General features: G+C 43.8%; 3 protein-coding genes across 4 annotated transcripts; 1 reads left to right on the top strand and 2 right to left on the bottom strand.

Annotated features, from left to right (window-relative positions):
• The first annotated feature begins 1,083 nt into the window (after positions 1-1,083).
• Positions 1,084-2,878, top strand: exosc6 (exosome component 6). Its single transcript, XM_015965146.3, has 2 exons — positions 1,084-1,409; positions 2,278-2,878. Exons 1-2 carry the CDS (start codon positions 1,132-1,134, stop codon positions 2,816-2,818), a joined length of 819 nt encoding a protein of 272 aa, XP_015820632.3. The 5' UTR covers positions 1,084-1,131; the 3' UTR covers positions 2,819-2,878.
• A 451-nt stretch (positions 2,879-3,329) lies between these two features.
• On the bottom strand, positions 3,330-9,777 carry psme3ip1 (proteasome activator subunit 3 interacting protein 1). 2 transcript variants are annotated; one of them, XM_054733352.2, is made up of 8 exons: positions 9,691-9,777; positions 8,333-8,468; positions 8,157-8,255; positions 6,854-6,976; positions 6,608-6,740; positions 4,437-4,519; positions 3,861-4,064; positions 3,330-3,649 (listed from the first exon to the last, which is right to left on the bottom strand). In XM_054733352.2, the coding sequence occupies exons 2-8, from the start codon at positions 8,457-8,459 to the stop codon at positions 3,645-3,647; spliced, it is 774 nt and encodes a 257-aa protein (XP_054589327.1). In that variant the 5' UTR covers positions 8,460-8,468; positions 9,691-9,777; the 3' UTR covers positions 3,330-3,644. The 2 variants fall into 2 exon arrangements, with proteins under 2 accessions (XP_054589327.1, XP_054589326.1); XM_054733351.2 differs by lacking the exon at positions 3,330-3,649 and having other exon boundaries at positions 3,662-4,064.
• A 622-nt stretch (positions 9,778-10,399) lies between these two features.
• il17c (interleukin 17c) lies at positions 10,400-12,186 on the bottom strand. Its single transcript, XM_015964122.3, has 3 exons — positions 12,015-12,186; positions 11,718-11,935; positions 10,400-11,099 (listed from the first exon to the last, which is right to left on the bottom strand). Exons 1-3 carry the CDS (start codon positions 12,027-12,029, stop codon positions 10,841-10,843), a joined length of 492 nt encoding a protein of 163 aa, XP_015819608.1. The 5' UTR covers positions 12,030-12,186; the 3' UTR covers positions 10,400-10,840.
• Between the last annotated feature and the right edge of the window lie 5,563 nt (positions 12,187-17,749).

Below are 17,749 nucleotides of genomic sequence, written 5' to 3' on the forward strand. Positions count from 1 at the left end.
TTGCCTTTAATTTAGACATTCGCACTAATTTATTACATAGCGTTTTTTAAATGCAACGTAGTAAAATAATGAGTTAACGCTGCTGTGTATGAACGACTTTCTACAGGTAAAAATGTCTTTGGCCGCCTCACTAAAACTTAATACGTGTCAGAATTGTGTAAGTTTGAAAATAAAGTTATTTAAAACCAATGAGAAGGACATTTTGGATTTGTTAGTTATAGCCATATGTATGTATATAAATACATATATGTTTATATATACATAGTATGGTTGTTGCGGTACATCCAGCAAATTCAACATTACAAAGCAGTGAATTGTCTTGCAGGTTTTTAATCTTTGGTTGCTGGGTAACTGTCGCCCTCTTCTGGCTAACACCTGTCATTACCACAAATGAAGTGTTAGCAAAGAAATAATTAAACCTACACCATTTTTTACTTTTACATATATTTGAATTTATTAAATGAAGTAATAATTATACAACGATACCGTGTCTTCTGATGAAAAGATCTTAAATAAAAAATATAAATATCAATATTTAGTCATAGAAAATATGTCTCAAGTGTGACTGAATTATTTTTATGTTTATGTATTTAGCAGACGCTTTTGTCCAAAGCGACTTACAGGTGAAAATCAAGCCAGCAGGTTACCCTTGAGGCTAACAGTAAACACTATGCAGCCAATCCTGTTGTTAGACGGTATGTAAATCTCTTATGTATTTACTATTAAGAACTTTGTCCAACATTGTCCTTTTTAATAACATGAATCCAAAGTGAATAGAGTCATTTATTAATCAGAATTTTATTTTGAAATTTTAATACATTTCTGGGCTTTAATAAACTGCAAGGTAACTATAACATTATTGACTGGTATAGTGTGTGACTTAAATACTTTTAAAATACAACAACAGTTTGTTGCATCGCTTTAAACTACATAAGAAAAAAAAAGCTGATGAAACATTGCGGAACACAGTAGGAACTAAAATTTGAGGGAACTTTTCCGGAACACAGTAGGAACTAAAATTTGAGGGAACTTTTCCGGAACACAGTAGGAACTAAAATTTGAGGGAACTTTTCCACTCCCGTTGTAGTTCTTTGGGGACACATTTATGAGCGATCCACTTCCGCATGCACCATGCCGACAGATACGAAGCGGGTTCGTGGTCCGGACGTTTCTCAGAGCCCCGTGCTGCTCGGGTACAAACCCGCTGCGGTTCTAGCCTCGCGTGGGCCCCGAGAAGACGGTCGGCAGCGGGACCAAGTTGACGTCCGGCCGGTCTTCGTCCGCTGCGGCCTGGTGAGTCAAGCTAAAGGTTCCGCTTACATCGAAGCTGGAAACACGAAGCTGATCAGCTGCGTTTACGGACCCCGAGAAACCGATCGGAAAGACGAGACCGATATGAAAAGTGGGAGGTACGCTGCTTTATCACAATCACGTTTTCTGCTCGACAGGTTCAGCCTGATTGTTCATGTGTTCGAAAGTGAAGTTCGAGTGTTTTTTGTGATCATCAAACCTTCCCATTGGTAGAAAGAGCAAATGTTCTGGCGGCTAGAGGGAGATTTGAATCCTTAACTTACCCTAGGCCAGGTGATGTAGGTGAACTCCTTCCCAGTGACACTCTTAACTCAGCCTAGGAGAGCCAAAGGTGTTCCCAGACCAGGCAATTTACAATCAAACATGTCAGATTAGTTAGTTATTTGAATTATTTAGGTCAACTGGATATAAACAAGATAATTCAGTCTTTTAGTAGCAGGCTTCCGAGAATATGGACTTTTCCGCCCTCTGGCGGACAAAAGCAGTTACAGCTTCCACGAGACTAACCCCTCAAAATAAAACAAACCACTTTTAAGTTTTTTAATTGGTGCCAACAGCACAATTAGTGTAGATAACGAGAAAGTCAGAGCGTGTGCACATATACAAACTACGTAACTCTTAAAACTTAATACATCTATGAGTTAAACAGGATTAAATCAACAAGCTAAAGCAGGGAGCATCAGCAGCTAGCTACAGCACTTAACTCATCAGATATCGCGCCCTCCGGTGGCAGCAAGGCGAAATGATTGTAGACTTGAAGAGATTTATCTAACTTTTTTTTAAATCAAATTTTAACCCAATAAAGCAAATTAGCTCAACCAACAGGAATTTGTTTTTATCAGTTTTCCAAGCGACTCGATCATTTTCCTTTACTTAACCTGAAAACAGAAGATTATTTTCATCGGATTGTAATGTTTGGGATGGTTTTGTTTGGGAAAATGATCCTATGTGCGTTTCTGCTTCCAGGCTGACCACTGATGTGCGTTTCGCCCCTTTTTCCTGCCCAGAGAGGGTCCCGTGGATCCAGGGCAGCCAGGACAAGGACCTGTCTCTGATGCTGCACGAGAGCCTGCAGCCGGCCGTGTGCCTCCAGAGATACCCGCGCTCTCAGATCGACGTCAGCGTGATGGTTCTGGAGAACAGCGGCTCAGCCCTGGCCCACGCCGTCACCTGTGCCTCCCTCGCGCTCGCGGATGCGGGGATTGAGATGTACGACTTGGTGCTCGGATGTTCCCTCCAGCAGGTTGGGAGCTCCTACGTGGTCGACCCGTCCTACCTGGAGGAGAACGGCTGGAGGTGTAACAGCAGCGAGAGCCGGGGCGGGCTCACAGTGGCCTTCCTGCCCAGTCTGAACCAGATTTCTGGGCTGCAGTCCGACGGTGAGATGTCTGAGGAGACCCTGACTGCGGGGGTTCGGACCTGCATCGAAGGATGCTACAAACTTTACCCGGTTATCCAAAAGGTCTTGACCAAAGCGGTCCGCCGGGCGGCGCCCCCGTCTACCTGAGAGACGCTCCAACAGCTCAGCGTTTGACGAGTTTAATATGTAATAAAATAGCTAACTTTGTGTTGGTCTTTAATCTGGTTGACACACAAAAAAATTCTGATTCATGAAAAGGTAAAAAAAATAATTAGTTTGAAATTCCCTCTTCCTGTCGAGAGCCTCTCACCACCAGAGGGCGCTGTGCACCTGAACACCACCACCAGAGGGCGCTGTGCACCAACAATCTGTTCTACTTCAAATGTCCTCCAATTATTTCTTCTAATACAAGCCAGTTAGAAACTAAACCTAAACGAAGTCTTAAAGTTAAACTAACATATCCGGTGTTTATTTACCTTTTCCACCGGAATATTTCTAGTTTTTGCTTCTGTGATCCTTTTCTGGAACCCTTTAGTCTTTAATCAACCTAAAAAACCAGCTTGACTACAGATCTGTGGGACGTTCTGGACAAACGTGTCCCACTCACCTGGAACAGGAGCTCAAGAAGAGCTGGGTCAGAACCACAGAAAACACAAAAGGAGGTAAAGTTCTTTATTTTTCTGTTGGGAATTTGACAAGAGAATGACATTCCAACATCTGAGACAGGAAATAAAGTCCAGCATATTGTTAAAAACACAACTAAAATCTTTTTAGCCTCACTGGGATCTGGAGTGAGGCGACCGCACCGTCCTCTCGGTCCTCAGCAGCTGACAGATAAAACAATCGTGACAGATTAGATCAGTCTCTTCTTTGCTCCACGGCTGTCGATCACTGTTCCTTCAGCCAAAAGCACAGCAGCTGTGGCATGGGAGGGGGGGCATCAGGGGAGGCAATGCGGGATTGGATGCTCAGCTTAAACTGTGTGAGACGTGATTGAGGGAAGGTGTCACGTTTCAGAGCCACAACATCAAATAAATTAATAAATAACTTAACACCAACGGAGTCGGAGCTCCTAAAAGCTGAAATTGTGTAAAACCACTGCAAACTACATCAATGTGTGTGTGTGTGCGTGCCTATCTGTAGGCCCGGCTGTGCCGCGGGTACGGCAACATGATTACGTCCACGCTACCTTCGCTGTCTGAGCTGCTGTCAGAGTCGCTGCTGCCGGAGTAGGCGGACAGTCCCGGTAAAACGCCGACACACACGGCCGCAGACGGGAGGTGCAACACGCCCTGGGCGGAGCTGAGGGGAACCGATGGGGTCTTCGCCGCCAGGCCAGGAACAGCTCGGTGGTCCTCAGGAGCCCCCACCTCTCCTGCTCCACCCTCCTGCTCTGAACAACAGAACATCCCGTTAAACGTGCCAACCAAGGGAGTGGGAAGACTGTTGGATTTCTGTAAAATTCTATTAGAACAGGTATGAACCATCCATAAAGTGACCCACTTATTATTTTTAGATCTCCTTTTATAGAAGGAGTTAGGTGTTAAATGGTGCTGAGGAGAGAAGATTCAGCTCCTCCCATCTGAACTCGATTAGCTCACCAATCGTTTAACAAATGTGTTTCCAAAGGCTGAATTTGTTGGCTCTACGTCTTTTCTTAACATTTCTAGTCACTTAAACATAAGCTGGACAGCTTTACTGGTTTCTTTTACTGCCTGGTTTCCTGTGAAGGCAGCGGTTCTGACAACAGAACACCGCGGCCCACCTGCGTGTCTGTCTCCATTTCCTGTTGAGGACGAGGATTTTTCCACCTTCTGCTTCTTGCTGCTCTCTGATGACCGAGAGGAACTGGTGATGAAACAAATCAAAACTTTAGATTTCCACACAAAATAAACACTTACCCCCCCCCGCTGATAAAAAGACTCTGTAGGAAACAGATCAGTGATTTTTTTATCTTCATTTTTGGGCATCAGGCTACAGGAGCAGTCGTCTGAGATCTGAAGTGATGAACTGAGACTTGTTAATTATACGAGATCAGGTCTGGATTAACTCTGTTATTGTGAAACCAATTCATGCTTGCTGCTTTTCCTTTGTCTAAAATTATGTGTGTGTGTATTACTGATAAAGACTTGTGCTTCTCACCCTGAGGTCGTAAATATTCGGAGCCGTTTCGGTCTCACAGTTCTGCGGTAACCTTTTGACCTCCAGAGAAGTGGAGGAGGCAAGGAGGCTTTTCCTGGAGAAAGTCCAGGTGCACCAGCTAATAGTTATAAAAACAGATCATGCACTCTTAAAATCGATAAGCCCACTAACTAGCATGAAGGAGAAGATTTACTGTTCCTCCCCAAGGCCGAGAGAAGAAGAAGAGGAGGAGTAGAAGGAGGGGCAACGTTGGGCTAAGGTCACCAGAGGCCAAGGAGAGACGAGAGGGGCAGACTGGACAGCCAGCAAAGCCTGCTGAAGAAGATGATGTAATCGCAAGGAGAAGAGGAAACACGTGACCAGACGTTGAGCTCCAGAAGCAGGATGGGGGTGTTGCCATGGAGATGCAACCCCTGAAGAATGCAGAGGGGAGGAGGGACAGAGTGAATATAAGGAAGATACTGGGTCTGTTCGGGATGAGCTTGATGGGATGAGTGAGAGTCACCCCCAAATTCCACTACCTCCGCTCCGCTCCGACACGAACGCCGGAGCAAAATCGGTCCCGTTGTAGTCAATCAGAGCAATTCCACTACTGCGGCTGTGCTCCGGCAGTGCGCCGCCCTCTGTTCCGGCGTCCGGCAAAAATAGAATCGATCCTATTTTCGCCGGACGCCGGAGCACCTCCGCAGTAAATGGACAGAAATCACAACGGCCCAACAGGAAAAGGAGCAAGCACAATTTCCGTTTTTCACAATAAATCGATAAACAAAAGGCGTTTTTTGTTTCATATGCACAGGTTTAACAACTTTTAACAACTATCAATGGCGGCTGAAGTTTAAATGCACAAAAGTAAGCCATAAATACAGTTTCTACTCTCAAAGGAGTCACACTTTGTTGATGCCAACACTGCTGATCTCTCAACACAAATGATGGGCAGATTAAACAGTTCATTTCGATGCTTCTCCCACACAACGGGTGTTTGGATCTAACTTCCGCGTTTATTGCTCGGACTGTATCGCAAGATCTCGAAAATCCCGCGCTTGCTTGTTTGCCCCCCTCAGGTCTCCGCACCGGAGCGGAGCCGTTGTAGAGCGGGTACCAGTAAAGGGTACCAGTAAAAATTGAGTTCGGAAGCGAGCGGCTGCGGAAGGCGGGGGCGGACCGGAGCGGAGGTAGTGGAATTTGGGGGTCAGTCAGTCATGGACTGAGGTTTTTCGAGAGGAGCTCGCGGAGTGGAATTTGGGGAAGAGAGTTTTTGATTTTGTCTGTGTGACCCGCTGCAACGGGATTTTCATCTTTTTATCTGTTTGTGGAATAAAATTTGTTTCTCACTGCGAGGAACTTAAAAAGAATCCACGTTCTGGGGGTCTCCTCTGTCGGTAATCTAGGAGAAAGGTGAGGCGCTGGTTACCGGCATCCCATTCCAAAGGTTGAATGCTATTTAGCTTGTTAAAACCATCCTTTTGCTACAGTTAACCAGTTGTTTCCTCAGCATAAAGGAACAGCTGATTAGAGTTTTGACCTGAGCTGAAGGAATGTAAAGTGTGTATGCTGGTGTAATCAAAGTCTTCCTTGTGTCTATTTAAAGATATATTGGTCAGAATTAGAAGCCCTGGGTAATTTGGTGACTGCTAATCATCTCTCTACATAGGAAAGGGTGTTTATTGGCAATTAATGTCAAGCCCACTACACTGATTGCAGGCCAAACCTGAGATTTTAAAAACATCTAATTAAGAGTGGTGCTAATCCGGCTAATTGTCTCGCAACATAAAGGTAGCAGGTCATGGTGCGTACTTGCGTCTTTTGACAGCTCCCACTAATAAATGTGCCTGAGACAGGTGGCTGGTCTTTTGCTCCCCTGAAGGTTTGGATGAAGACTTCTCCGGCTCCCGTCGGCTCTCTGCTGACGCCTTCTTCACTAAAGCGCTGTGGCAGCAAAAAGTTAAAGAGTAAGTCACACCGGCGGGGTCGATGCTTATGCTAATGATCTCATCTGCAGGTCTAAGTGATGAGAAATAATAAACGAGTTTTTGAAGGATATTCTGTATTCCAGCAGCTCCTGCTTCTCCTCGTCCCGCCGTTGCTTCTCCACCATGATCTGTTGCCGGGAAACTTCATCCAGGAAGCTGGACTCATCCTCGTCCAACCCCCTCACCATGTTCTCTGTTACCATGGAAACACATCCTCGTCACAAAAACATCGTGGAATACTTTAAGTATTGACCAGCGGCCTCATTTATCAAGCTAGCTTACGCACAAAACGGGGTCGGAAAACTGCGTAAGCAACTTTCCAGGCAAACTTTGGGATTTATGAAAGAAAACTCAGCGGAAAAATGTGTGCAACTTTAAGTTGACTAACGACCTGGCTTACGCACATTTTGGACATGGAGAGCACCTGCAGTGCTGCTGCTGAGAAGGATAAAATTATGAAATCCTGCAGCGTTATCACTTGTACTGCTCCGTTTTCACACAGAACAAGACCCCCCCCCCACACACACACAGCCTGAAGCGCAGAATATCAGCATGGGGGGCAGATTGAGACAGAATGTCATGCGTCTGTGACAGTGTGTGTGTCCTGTCACTGTGACCCGATTGATCATGCGCCCTGGCTTCTTGTACAGAGGAGATCTCTGTTTGGCTGACTGGTTAGCATGTGTGACTTTCACCTGGGAGTCTGGGGATCGAATCCCGATTGGACCATTTTTTTTAATATCCGTCACAGATCTCTCTGAAGAATTCACAGCATTGACGGCTTCAGCAACGCTGTGCCACTCCGTGGATTTTCTCTTATTTGTTTTGCAAAAGCACTTCCTTTCTCGAAATGCTGCAACAAGCCGGCTTATTTACATGCATGAGATCCAAAAGGCGCTTTGCATGGATTATTTCTGGCAGTAAGTGGGCGTGGTGAGGGTGGGATGCGACTAAAATGCAGCTGAGAAACATTCTCGTTAGTTTCTGATTCATGAAGCGGAGAATGCGTGCAGCTGTGCGTACTCCATGTTTGATAGATCACAAATCTACTTCGCGTAAGTACTTTTTTTTTGCTGAGCTTAAGTACGGTTTTAGTAAGGATTCTATGCAATGTTTGATAAATGAGACCCCAGAACATTTATTTGTCTTTCCCTCCAAAGTCCAGAGCAGAAAAAAAATCCTTTATAAAAAGAAATTTTTTATATTTAATCTTTGGGTTTCTGTAGTTTTAGCTCTCTAAATTAGGTTTCTCTTCCATTTTGTCTGCAGCTTAAAATATTTTCAGATGGAAGTCAAATAAGGTTTTTAAGCAGACTCTTAATGTGGAAGCCTGCTGATGACACCGTGGGACTAAAACAGATTAAGAGACCCACTGAATTTAAACTGCTCCTCAAAGTCCTGCTGCTTCTTGTCCTTCTGCTCCTGCAGTCGTTCAAAGAGCGAACGTGGGTCGTACTCCTCCTCTGGGACCTCTGAAGAGTAGATAAACATGTAGAGATCAGAGAAGCAGCTCATGTACTGCCAGTGTGGTTTGGATCAGAGTTCCTACCCTCTGGATCATCCGGCTTCCGGACTTTCTCCCATTCCTCCTGCCTCTTCTTTCTCCTCTCATCGAGCTCTGACTCCGATACAAACTTCCTGCTGAGATCAACGCCTGCTGCTTCTCCTCCTGCCATCAGAGCAACCTCAAACACAACAAACATGTTTATTAATTGTTTCTGTCCCCAGATTTACTCTAAGTCAAATATAATGAAAATATTTCTATTTACTCCACTGTCGCTGCATAAAAGATGCTGCTTATACTGAGCCAGGTTCTGCAGGAGGTTTCGCCCTGTTAAAGGGGAGTTTTCCTCTACACTGTCGCTGCATGTCACTGTCAGTGCCTTGGGCTTCCTGACAGGGTTGTGGAAGGCGCTTTATAAATAAAGCTTTGATTGATTGATTGATTGCATGCTTGCTTAGCATGACAATTGCTGTAAAGTCTGGCATCAAGTCGTGACTCGATGCAACCTACTGAGTTTCCTCACATAGGAAACTTTTAACTATTTGGCATAACGAACTAAACTCAGTGCACTGATAACTAGTTTTATTTAGAATGTTTAGTTTGCATATTGCCTTGAGAAGTCTTGTCGTAAACTGGCAATTTATAAATAAACTACTGAATTGAATACGATTAAAATTAATAAATATATCTATGACACCAATTCTAGAGAAATCAGGCAAATAAATGGACAGATTTCACATTAATGCTCTCGGAAAACTATAAATGGCAAAAAAAAAATTAACTTCTATCTCGAGTTCTGTCATGTTTAAGCATTAATGACCACAAACAGGAGAATTTAAAGGGAAATTCTTTGGAGTGCATCTATTTTAGGTTTAGTCTAGTTTATGAAGTTAAACACTAACGTGTTTGGGTTCATGATAGGACCTCTAAAATATACAGGACGGTGGCCCCGGAGGACCAAGATTGGAAAAGACAACTAGGATACACAACGTTCGTTCAACTTTTCCAAATAATAACAGACTTAATAAGATATTGAAAATTTTATTGCTTAAGTTTCCTGCATAAATAGCCAGACCGGTAACGAGTAGACGCAAATATGTGTCTTAATAACTTAAACAAGGTGCATCAGAGGACTGGACGAAACACCAACACCTGCTCAGGCGAGGCTGACGAGCGTAAAGCTGCCAGAAGCTCTCAGTTTGGATCTGTTTGTGCGACAGTCTGAGTTATTAACGCTGACGAGGAGCAGCTAGCTACAAGCTAGCACTAGCTACAATAGCCACATTAGCTTTGCACCACCGCTGCGGGTCAACCCGGTTTGACGTCTGAGTGCAGAACAGAACCGGATTTGATGTCGCTGTTTCAAATCAAACCTGAATTTTTTGCCCGTCACAGAAGCTTACCGGACTCCAAGCTGGCAGCTAGCAATCAGCTCCAAATGTATCCTGTTTGTGTTACAGTGAAAACGGCTCGGTAATAAGAGAGTCAAGGTGTTATTAGTTCCTACCTACTTACGTTCGAATCCAGAAATAATTTTATGATTCAAAAGAGAAATAAATCAAGACGCAAAGTTTCCTAAAGGAGTTAGAGACTAAAAAGACACAATTAAAATAGGCTTAAAAATCAATCATCTGATTAAAATCAAACCAATCTTTAAAAAAATCCAATCTATAACTGATTTTCTCCTATTTTTATTTTAGTATTAAAAATTAACACGATAAAACAAGTTTAATAATGCCTTCGTGTTTTCTGTTATCAGCATGAGGACTGAAAAGCTTCGCGTGTCTGTTTTGTTCATTGGATAATTTGTTTGGTTAAATGTTGTAAAACAGAAAAGCTACTCAGCTCATCTTTACTTGACCTAATATGTTTCAGTCATTTGGTTTATGAAAGGATCCACATAGTTGACGGTTAGTTATAGGATGAGAATCCCTTGTTGTTGTCCTGCTGTGACATTTGACCTGCAGACTGACTCCTGTAGCAGAGACTATAGTTCTATGTCTAAGCAGTGACCTCTGACCTCAGGTTGGTGAACCTTTAAAAACAAACACAAACAAGGAGTCTCTAAAGTGCAAAAGTTACATTTTATTTTGCTTCAAGGAAGCTGAAACTTTTAAGTCCCACTGGGACTGGGATTTTCCACAACAAAAACACCAAAGTCTCATCATCAGATGAAAAGAATAAATGTTCAAGCATTTCACATGCAAAAAAACCAAGTAAATATTAAAATTAATATTCTCTGATTAAGAAACAACAACACTATACAATAGCTTTTTTAATGATGACATGTCATCAGTATAAATCAGGTATTAGATACCGGTTTACCTTAGCTGCCCAAGGCAGAGCTTTAACTGTGATAAAGAACAAACACGGCCCATGAAGACCTACCCACAACAGATAAATAAATAAAACAATAAATAAATCTATAAAACAGGCTGCTGATGGCGCAGGATTACAGTCCAGATCAAAATCCAGCTGTGGCACTTTACTGTAGCCCCCCCCCCCCCAAATCCAGATGTGGTGCAGTCATCCTGGAGGTCAGCTGGGGTCAACCTAAGAGGTGCGTTTGGGCCTGACGCAGGTGCACCCTACAGGTATGTCCATTTTAAAAGCTCTCAGCTGGTAGGTGCCATCTTCACAGTTTCCTCGTTCACGCTTCAGAAACATCTGGGCCTGGAGGACAGGGACGGAGTTGAAGTCAAAGTTCTCCTCCATACTTTCATCCGAGTTCTTCTTGATGGTGATGCACCCTGAGCAGAGGCATTCTGCCTTCATGTAGGTGGAGGGGAACAAATCCTCGTTGGTTTCTTGTCTGAAAAAGAAATCAGAACAGTCAGTGAGACTCAGACAGACAAAAACATCATTTAACTCTGGGTTTAATATCAAATTTATACTTTTAATACACTAACTTCAGCTCCTCTATGGCTTCTGCAGATAATAAAATGCAAGTTTTGAATGGAAAACGTTTCAATGTTTTCCATTTTGTAAAAAGCAAACAGCTTAATGTAAATTATTATTTCATATGATTTCATCTGAACTAACGGTAATAATTTACTGATCTAATCGGTTTTTCATCGTTCATGAGGGACAACGGCTCATTATCGTTTACCGAAACACCATTGATGAGGATTTTTCTGTAACGTATGTGCCTAAAACACCTGAACGAGGCTGATTTTATATTCAGCTGCTGGTTCACGAGGACTCCAGGAATCGGGATTTTCCAAATGGACGTGATTCCAGGTAGTCCGGAATAGTTTCAGCTCACCTGCGGCTCAGAGTCACGCAGGTGTTTTATTTGTTTTATTGGGCTGAAGGAAAATCAACTCTAAATCTGGTTTATTCAGTCATTAGAATTAAGGTGAAACTGATTTTGAACTAAAAACGACCAATGTGGATCACGTGACCAGAAAGCGCGACAGGTGCGACTTACACGTATCTCCAGGGGGACAGGGACCGGTCCTTGATGTCCTTGGAGTTGGACAGACCCTGGTAGAGGTCCACTGGACACGACCTGATGCCGGATAACTCGGATAAAGGCTCCGGGTTAAACGGGAGCTGTTTCTGCATCCTCCGGAGCAGCTCGGTCTGGTTACAGCACCGGTGTCTGCATGTCCACACGGACACGACACACAGCGCGAGGACAAGGATCTGTGGAGAGAAGAGGATGAGGATGATGATGATTGAGATGATGTTGGAGGCTGGGGGCCTGGTGCGGTCCGTCTCTCACCTGTTTCAGGTCCATTTGGGTCTCCCAGGTTTGTCCAGAGTCTAAAAGTCTCAACAAGAGGACTCGTCTTTGATCCACAACGCGAGTCACTCATCTTTTATGTGCCGAGAGCTGGGGAAGTACGAGGAAGCGCTGCTGAACTTCCTCTTTCTAGAGGAGGTACCAGGTGAGAGGAGTCTCTCTGCCCCCCCCCCCCCCCCCGTCCAATTCAGCGTGTCCAGACCAAGACCAGAACCTCAGATCAGCTTCACCTGATCAAAGATCATTAACCTCACCAGAGCATCAACCAGCAAATTAATGAAATGTTCTGGAATTTCAGCTAGTTTGAAAGGATGCAAGAATTCCTGATCCAATCCAGAACTCCTGTTCCAGTCCAGAATTCCTGATCCAGTGCAAAACTCCTGATCCACCCCCAAACCCCTGATTTTGTCCAGAATTCCTGATTCAGTCCAGAACTCCTGATCCACTCCAAAATTACCGATCCAGCCCAGAATTCATGATCCAATCCAGAACTCCTGATCCAATCCAAAACTCCTGATCCAATCCAAAACTCCTGATCCAATCCAGAACTCTTGATCCAGTCCAGAATTCCTGATCCAATCCAAAACTCCTGATCCACCCCAAAACCCCAGATTTAGTCCAGATTTCCTGATCCAATCCAGAACTCCTGATCCTCCCCAAACCCCCGATCCAGTCCTGAACTCCTGATCAAGTCCACAATTCCTGATTCAGTTCAGAACTCCTGATTCAGTCCTGTTCAATTAAAAGCTTCCAAAGTCCAATGAAAATCTGGAATTAACTCAAAAATATTTCAAGAAAATCTGCATCAGAGGGAAAATATAGAGATGATGACTGGATCAGAACCGGTTCAGAATGAAACGGCAGAGGTTCTAAACCTTGATAAGGTGGCTCGTGAAGAGGAAATGAGCATGTTGGTGATGATTCAGCAGGACGTCGTCATCACCGCAGTGAAAGTTTTGGACTAAACTCAAATCAGAGATAGAATTTAGAAATGAACTAAAATTATAATTTCCTTTTTTATTTTATTTACGTCAAATGGAAATGTGTCTGGTAAAAGAGCCCATGACTCATCAGCTGGTCTGTGCTGGGAGGGCTTGTGGATGGAAGCATGGATTTTTGTTTCAGCAGGAGGCGCTGCAAATAAGAGCTGACCCTGAAGCTGAGACTTGTAACGTAAAACGTCCTAAAAACAGATTAGTTACGTGAGAAGAACCGGGACCGGGTCAGTGCCCGGGTCGTGTAAACTGGACCTGCAGCTGGGTCAAGACCCCACAAGTCACTTTCTGCAGGGTCAGAAACCAGACCACTCTAAGAATGTTTAAAGTTCAGGTCACAGAGTCAAAAGTAATTTTAGTTAATGTTAAATCTGCAGACTCAGATTTATGATCTAAAAGAATAAATGAAACATAAAATAAATCTGTAATCCAAGAACGTAACTCTAAGGGCATGTTTGACGTTTATAAACTGGAGTTGCGGCTTTATTTACACACTCGTCTGATGATGCAACACAACAGGTTTCAAATGTCAAACACATTCCAAAACAGCTGAATTGGTTATTTTTAGCTTCAGCAGAATTTCCAGCAGTTAGTTTGGAAACGCTGCCAAGGCTGCTGGTTGGACACGAGCGGTCGACCTCTCCGCTGAACCCTTTGTGCTCCTCCGATGATTTCTCATCTCCAGGTGCGCACGGACACTCCCGCATTCATGTCTGCTTTTGCAAAATAACAACAGGAAACTGATCCTGAGTCACGGACATGATGTAAAAGCGCCGCGTGACGTCAGCGAAGGAAAACAATTAACCTGGAAGTTCCTGAACTCGTTCAGACCTCAGAGCTCCGCTGGGAAGAAGCACACAGGGAATGTTGGAGCTGGAGTTTGTTACAGAAGAACAAGGCTCGCAGGACAAAAGCCTCCATCTTTCTATTGGCTATTTTTCATTTAAAGAATGGATGTATTTAATGATAATTTAATCACTCTTTTTACTAAGAGGAAAATATTTTGCGCTCAGTTTACAGAAGTTTTTATTTTTCCTGATATTATTTTCTACTGTATCCCCCCCATCCCCCACCCCCATGATTAAAAAATAAAGGCCTCTCTCATGATTATAAGTGGGACAACTTGCACGAATGGATGCTGAATAAATACTTTTTTGCCCCTCTGCATTGTCACGAAGTAAAATGAATTATTAACTTTTTTGCTCATTAAAAAAAGATTAGATTCAAAATAAAGTTTTAAAAAGTAAAATAAATGCTGCAAAATGCAATAAATACATTTCTAAATAGCTAAAGTTCAAAGAAGGAAACTAAATCCAATCAAAAGCAAAATCTGCAAAACAAACAAAAGCTTCAAATAACACGAGGTACCAAACAACTTCTGCTTTTGAATTTCCAAACGTGTTCCACTGGTCTGCAGAGGAAAACACCACAACAAGGCATCAGCTGCCCAGGAAAGCCAAACAACACATAACATTTGAATAAATAAACTGAAAGTACAAATAGATTTAAAAAAATAATCATTTAAAAATCTGTCTTGAAATATAAAAAATATATCAAACTCACTGGAAGAAAAACATCAGGACAAATAAAAAAGGCGAAAAAATCTCTAAGTTAATTTTTATTTAATTTTCCACACCGATTAAAACTCAGAGAAGAAGAGGAGGAAAGTTCCCGTTGATTCCTGCTGTTCCTCAAATTATTTCTCCTCTCAGCTTTCACTTTTCCAAATCAACATTCCTTTAGCCAAACATAAGCTGATTAAATAAATTACTTCTCATGTAAAAACTTCAGCATTCCCAGTTATTCATTAGCCAGCTGCAGGTTACGTCAGGGAATAGTCCAAGCTGAGAGCTGAGTTTACCCTCAGCCTGTCCGTTTAGTTCTTCTTACATCTGAAAATGCACCTCTGACACCAGAACTCGCCCCTTCTGTTTTTGATGTGGATCAGAACCATTGCAGGTTGGTGCAGAAGGTAGAGCAGACCACCAGATTTCACACTGGGTACTTGCAGTTTGCTGGATCACAAGGTCGTGTCTCTGACATGCTGGTCTGCAGTTCGAGGGCCTCACAGTATAGGTTCCCCTTTTCACCCTCCATCACCTCCCCTGGCTGCCTTCTTCAGTCTCGACATGCTCCCCCTGGGTCAGGTCATCCACAATAACATTACCTATCATCGATATGCAGATGACACGCAGGTCTACCTCTATCACCTAGTGACTGTGGTCTCTTAGACTCTGCCAGTGTTTGGAGCAAGTTAATGACTGGATGCAGTTAAACGTCCTCCAGTTACACAAAGACAAGACGTGTCTTTGAAAATAAGGATAGGATGGCTTCTCTCCAACCACCAAAACGTCACATCCCAGAGAACTAGACTAATACAGATCACTCAGTCGTCTTGACCTCCCATCTGATGAAGACTATGGAGAGACTCATCCTCACCTATCTACGTTCAGTGGTGAGCCCGGAAGTAGACCCACTGCAATTTGCATATAAACCAAATATGGGGGTGGAGGATGCCCTCATCTACTTGCAGCACTGGGCTCTGACTCACCTCAAAATTCAGAAAAGCACTGTGAAGATCATGCTCTTCGACTTCTCAAGTGCCTTAAACATCATCCAGCCGTGTCTACTGCAGCAGAAGATGAGGGGTGCAGCAGTGGACAACATCTGCCTGCACGGACCTTCAACTACTGTACCTCACCAACAGGCCACCATTTGTGAGGCTGCACAACTGTACATCTGAGGTGGTTGTGTGCAGTACGGGAGCTCCACAGGGTACGGTGTTCTCAGCATTTTTATTCACCTTCTTCACCTCGGATTTAACCTACATCACCAGCAGCTGTCACTTCTAGAAGTACTCTGATGACTCTGCTATTGTTGGCTCTGTATCTGAGGGGAATGACCTGGAGTTAGTACAGGTCAGTCAACATGGACTTTGTGGACTGGTGTGAGCGTAACCACCTTTGCTCCAACACCAGTAAGACGAAGGAAATGGTGACTAACTTCCAGATAAACACTCCCCCTTACTCATCGGTCAACATCAGACATTGAGCTCGTGGATACCTTACCTGGGTGTTCACCTCAACAGTAAACTGAACTGGTCCAACAGCACAGATGCTCTATACAAGAAGGGCTAAAGACGCCTCCACCTCCTGAGGAGGCTGAGGTCCTTCAGAGTTCACTCCCAGCTGCTAAAATCCTTTTATCACTCTGTGGATGGCCCTGTTATCCACTCTGCCGTGGTCTGTTGGGGTGCAGGCAGCTCTGACTGAGACAGGAAGAGACTAAATAAGCCAGTTAAGGCTGGCTTGGTTCTGGGTTGCCCACTGGATTCAGTTGAGGAGACATGAAAGGATGCTTGTGAAGGTGAACTCCATCTTTTTAAAAAAAACCTCCCACCCACTGCGCTCCACTGTGGAGACCATGGACAGCTCCTTCAGGGGCAGACTGAGACATCCCAGATGTAAAACAGAACGCTACCGTAGGTCAGTCATCCCCTCTGTAGTAAGAGTATAACTCCTCAGTTTAACTGGTACTGGCATTATCCTGGTACACAATAACCTCAACGCAATACTCAGTATGTGTTCAATACTTGTGCAAGACCAGATTTACATAGTATCTGTGTCTCTTACAGTCTGCTGCGTAGTTGTGGAAGTTTTTTATTCGTGGATTTTAGGGTTTGAAGGTTACAATAATAGCTTACTGGCTATGTGTACATACATGTACCTTTTTTATTTTTTTTCTTCAAATTATTCTCTTAAGCGTTGATTCAGCTCTAACAGGTGAATTTCCCCACTGTGGGATCGATAGTCTTTTCTATTCTACCTTTACCCAGGTGCTGTACGTGTGCAGCAGCACGACTCCAGTTGTTAAACGGACCCACCTGCATTCCAGAACCGCAGTTCTCTAAAAACATTAGCAGCCCGATGAAAGGACAGAGATAGTCGTCAAACTCCTAAATGTTTAGACAAGTGAAAACACAAACCCAAACCCATCGCCATGGTGACCAAGCAGAGGCACAGCTTGTCATCAGTTGTGCGATGGGAATGTCTTCTTTTGTGTGTCTCAGGGAATGTCAACTTTCCACGAGTCCGTCTGAAAGGACTTAATGTTTCATAAAATCTTTAGGCATTGTGGCTCAGCCCTAGGTTTTCTGGAGGACAAAGTTCTGTCAACTAGGACTTGTTCTTTATGGGTCTCGTTGAGTCCAGGGAGCAGGATGACCAGAACCTGAAGCAGGAAGAGACGGGGACTTCACAGACCTGGAGTACGGTCTTCACCTGGGACTCTGCAGTCCTGATATGGGTCTGAAACAGCAGTTCAGCTGGTGGAGTTAGAATTTGGACTAGTTCCGACCGGTCTGGACTTCTGACAAGTTCCTTCTTTAAAGAGCAAGTCAATCCCTACCAGATTCTTACTCAACTCCCACTTCCTGTTTGAAAATTCAACAAATGCTGTTGCCGAGCAGACCGAGAGGGCGGAGCCGCTAACAAATACACACACACACACACACACACACACACACACACACACACACACACACACACACACACACACACACACACACACACACACAACGACATTGTGACATCATATGGTACCAGCTAACGTTCTAGGGTACCTTTTAGCCAATAGCGATGGCAGATTTAAATTCAAATGCAGTGCAGAGTTTTTACCTGACAACAGCACAACACCGACAGTTTTCGGCAAAAATTTTAA

Source organism: Nothobranchius furzeri, chromosome 4, assembly GCF_043380555.1.
Source record: "Nothobranchius furzeri strain GRZ-AD chromosome 4, NfurGRZ-RIMD1, whole genome shotgun sequence".
Lineage (NCBI taxonomy): Eukaryota > Metazoa > Chordata > Actinopteri > Cyprinodontiformes > Nothobranchiidae > Nothobranchius > Nothobranchius furzeri.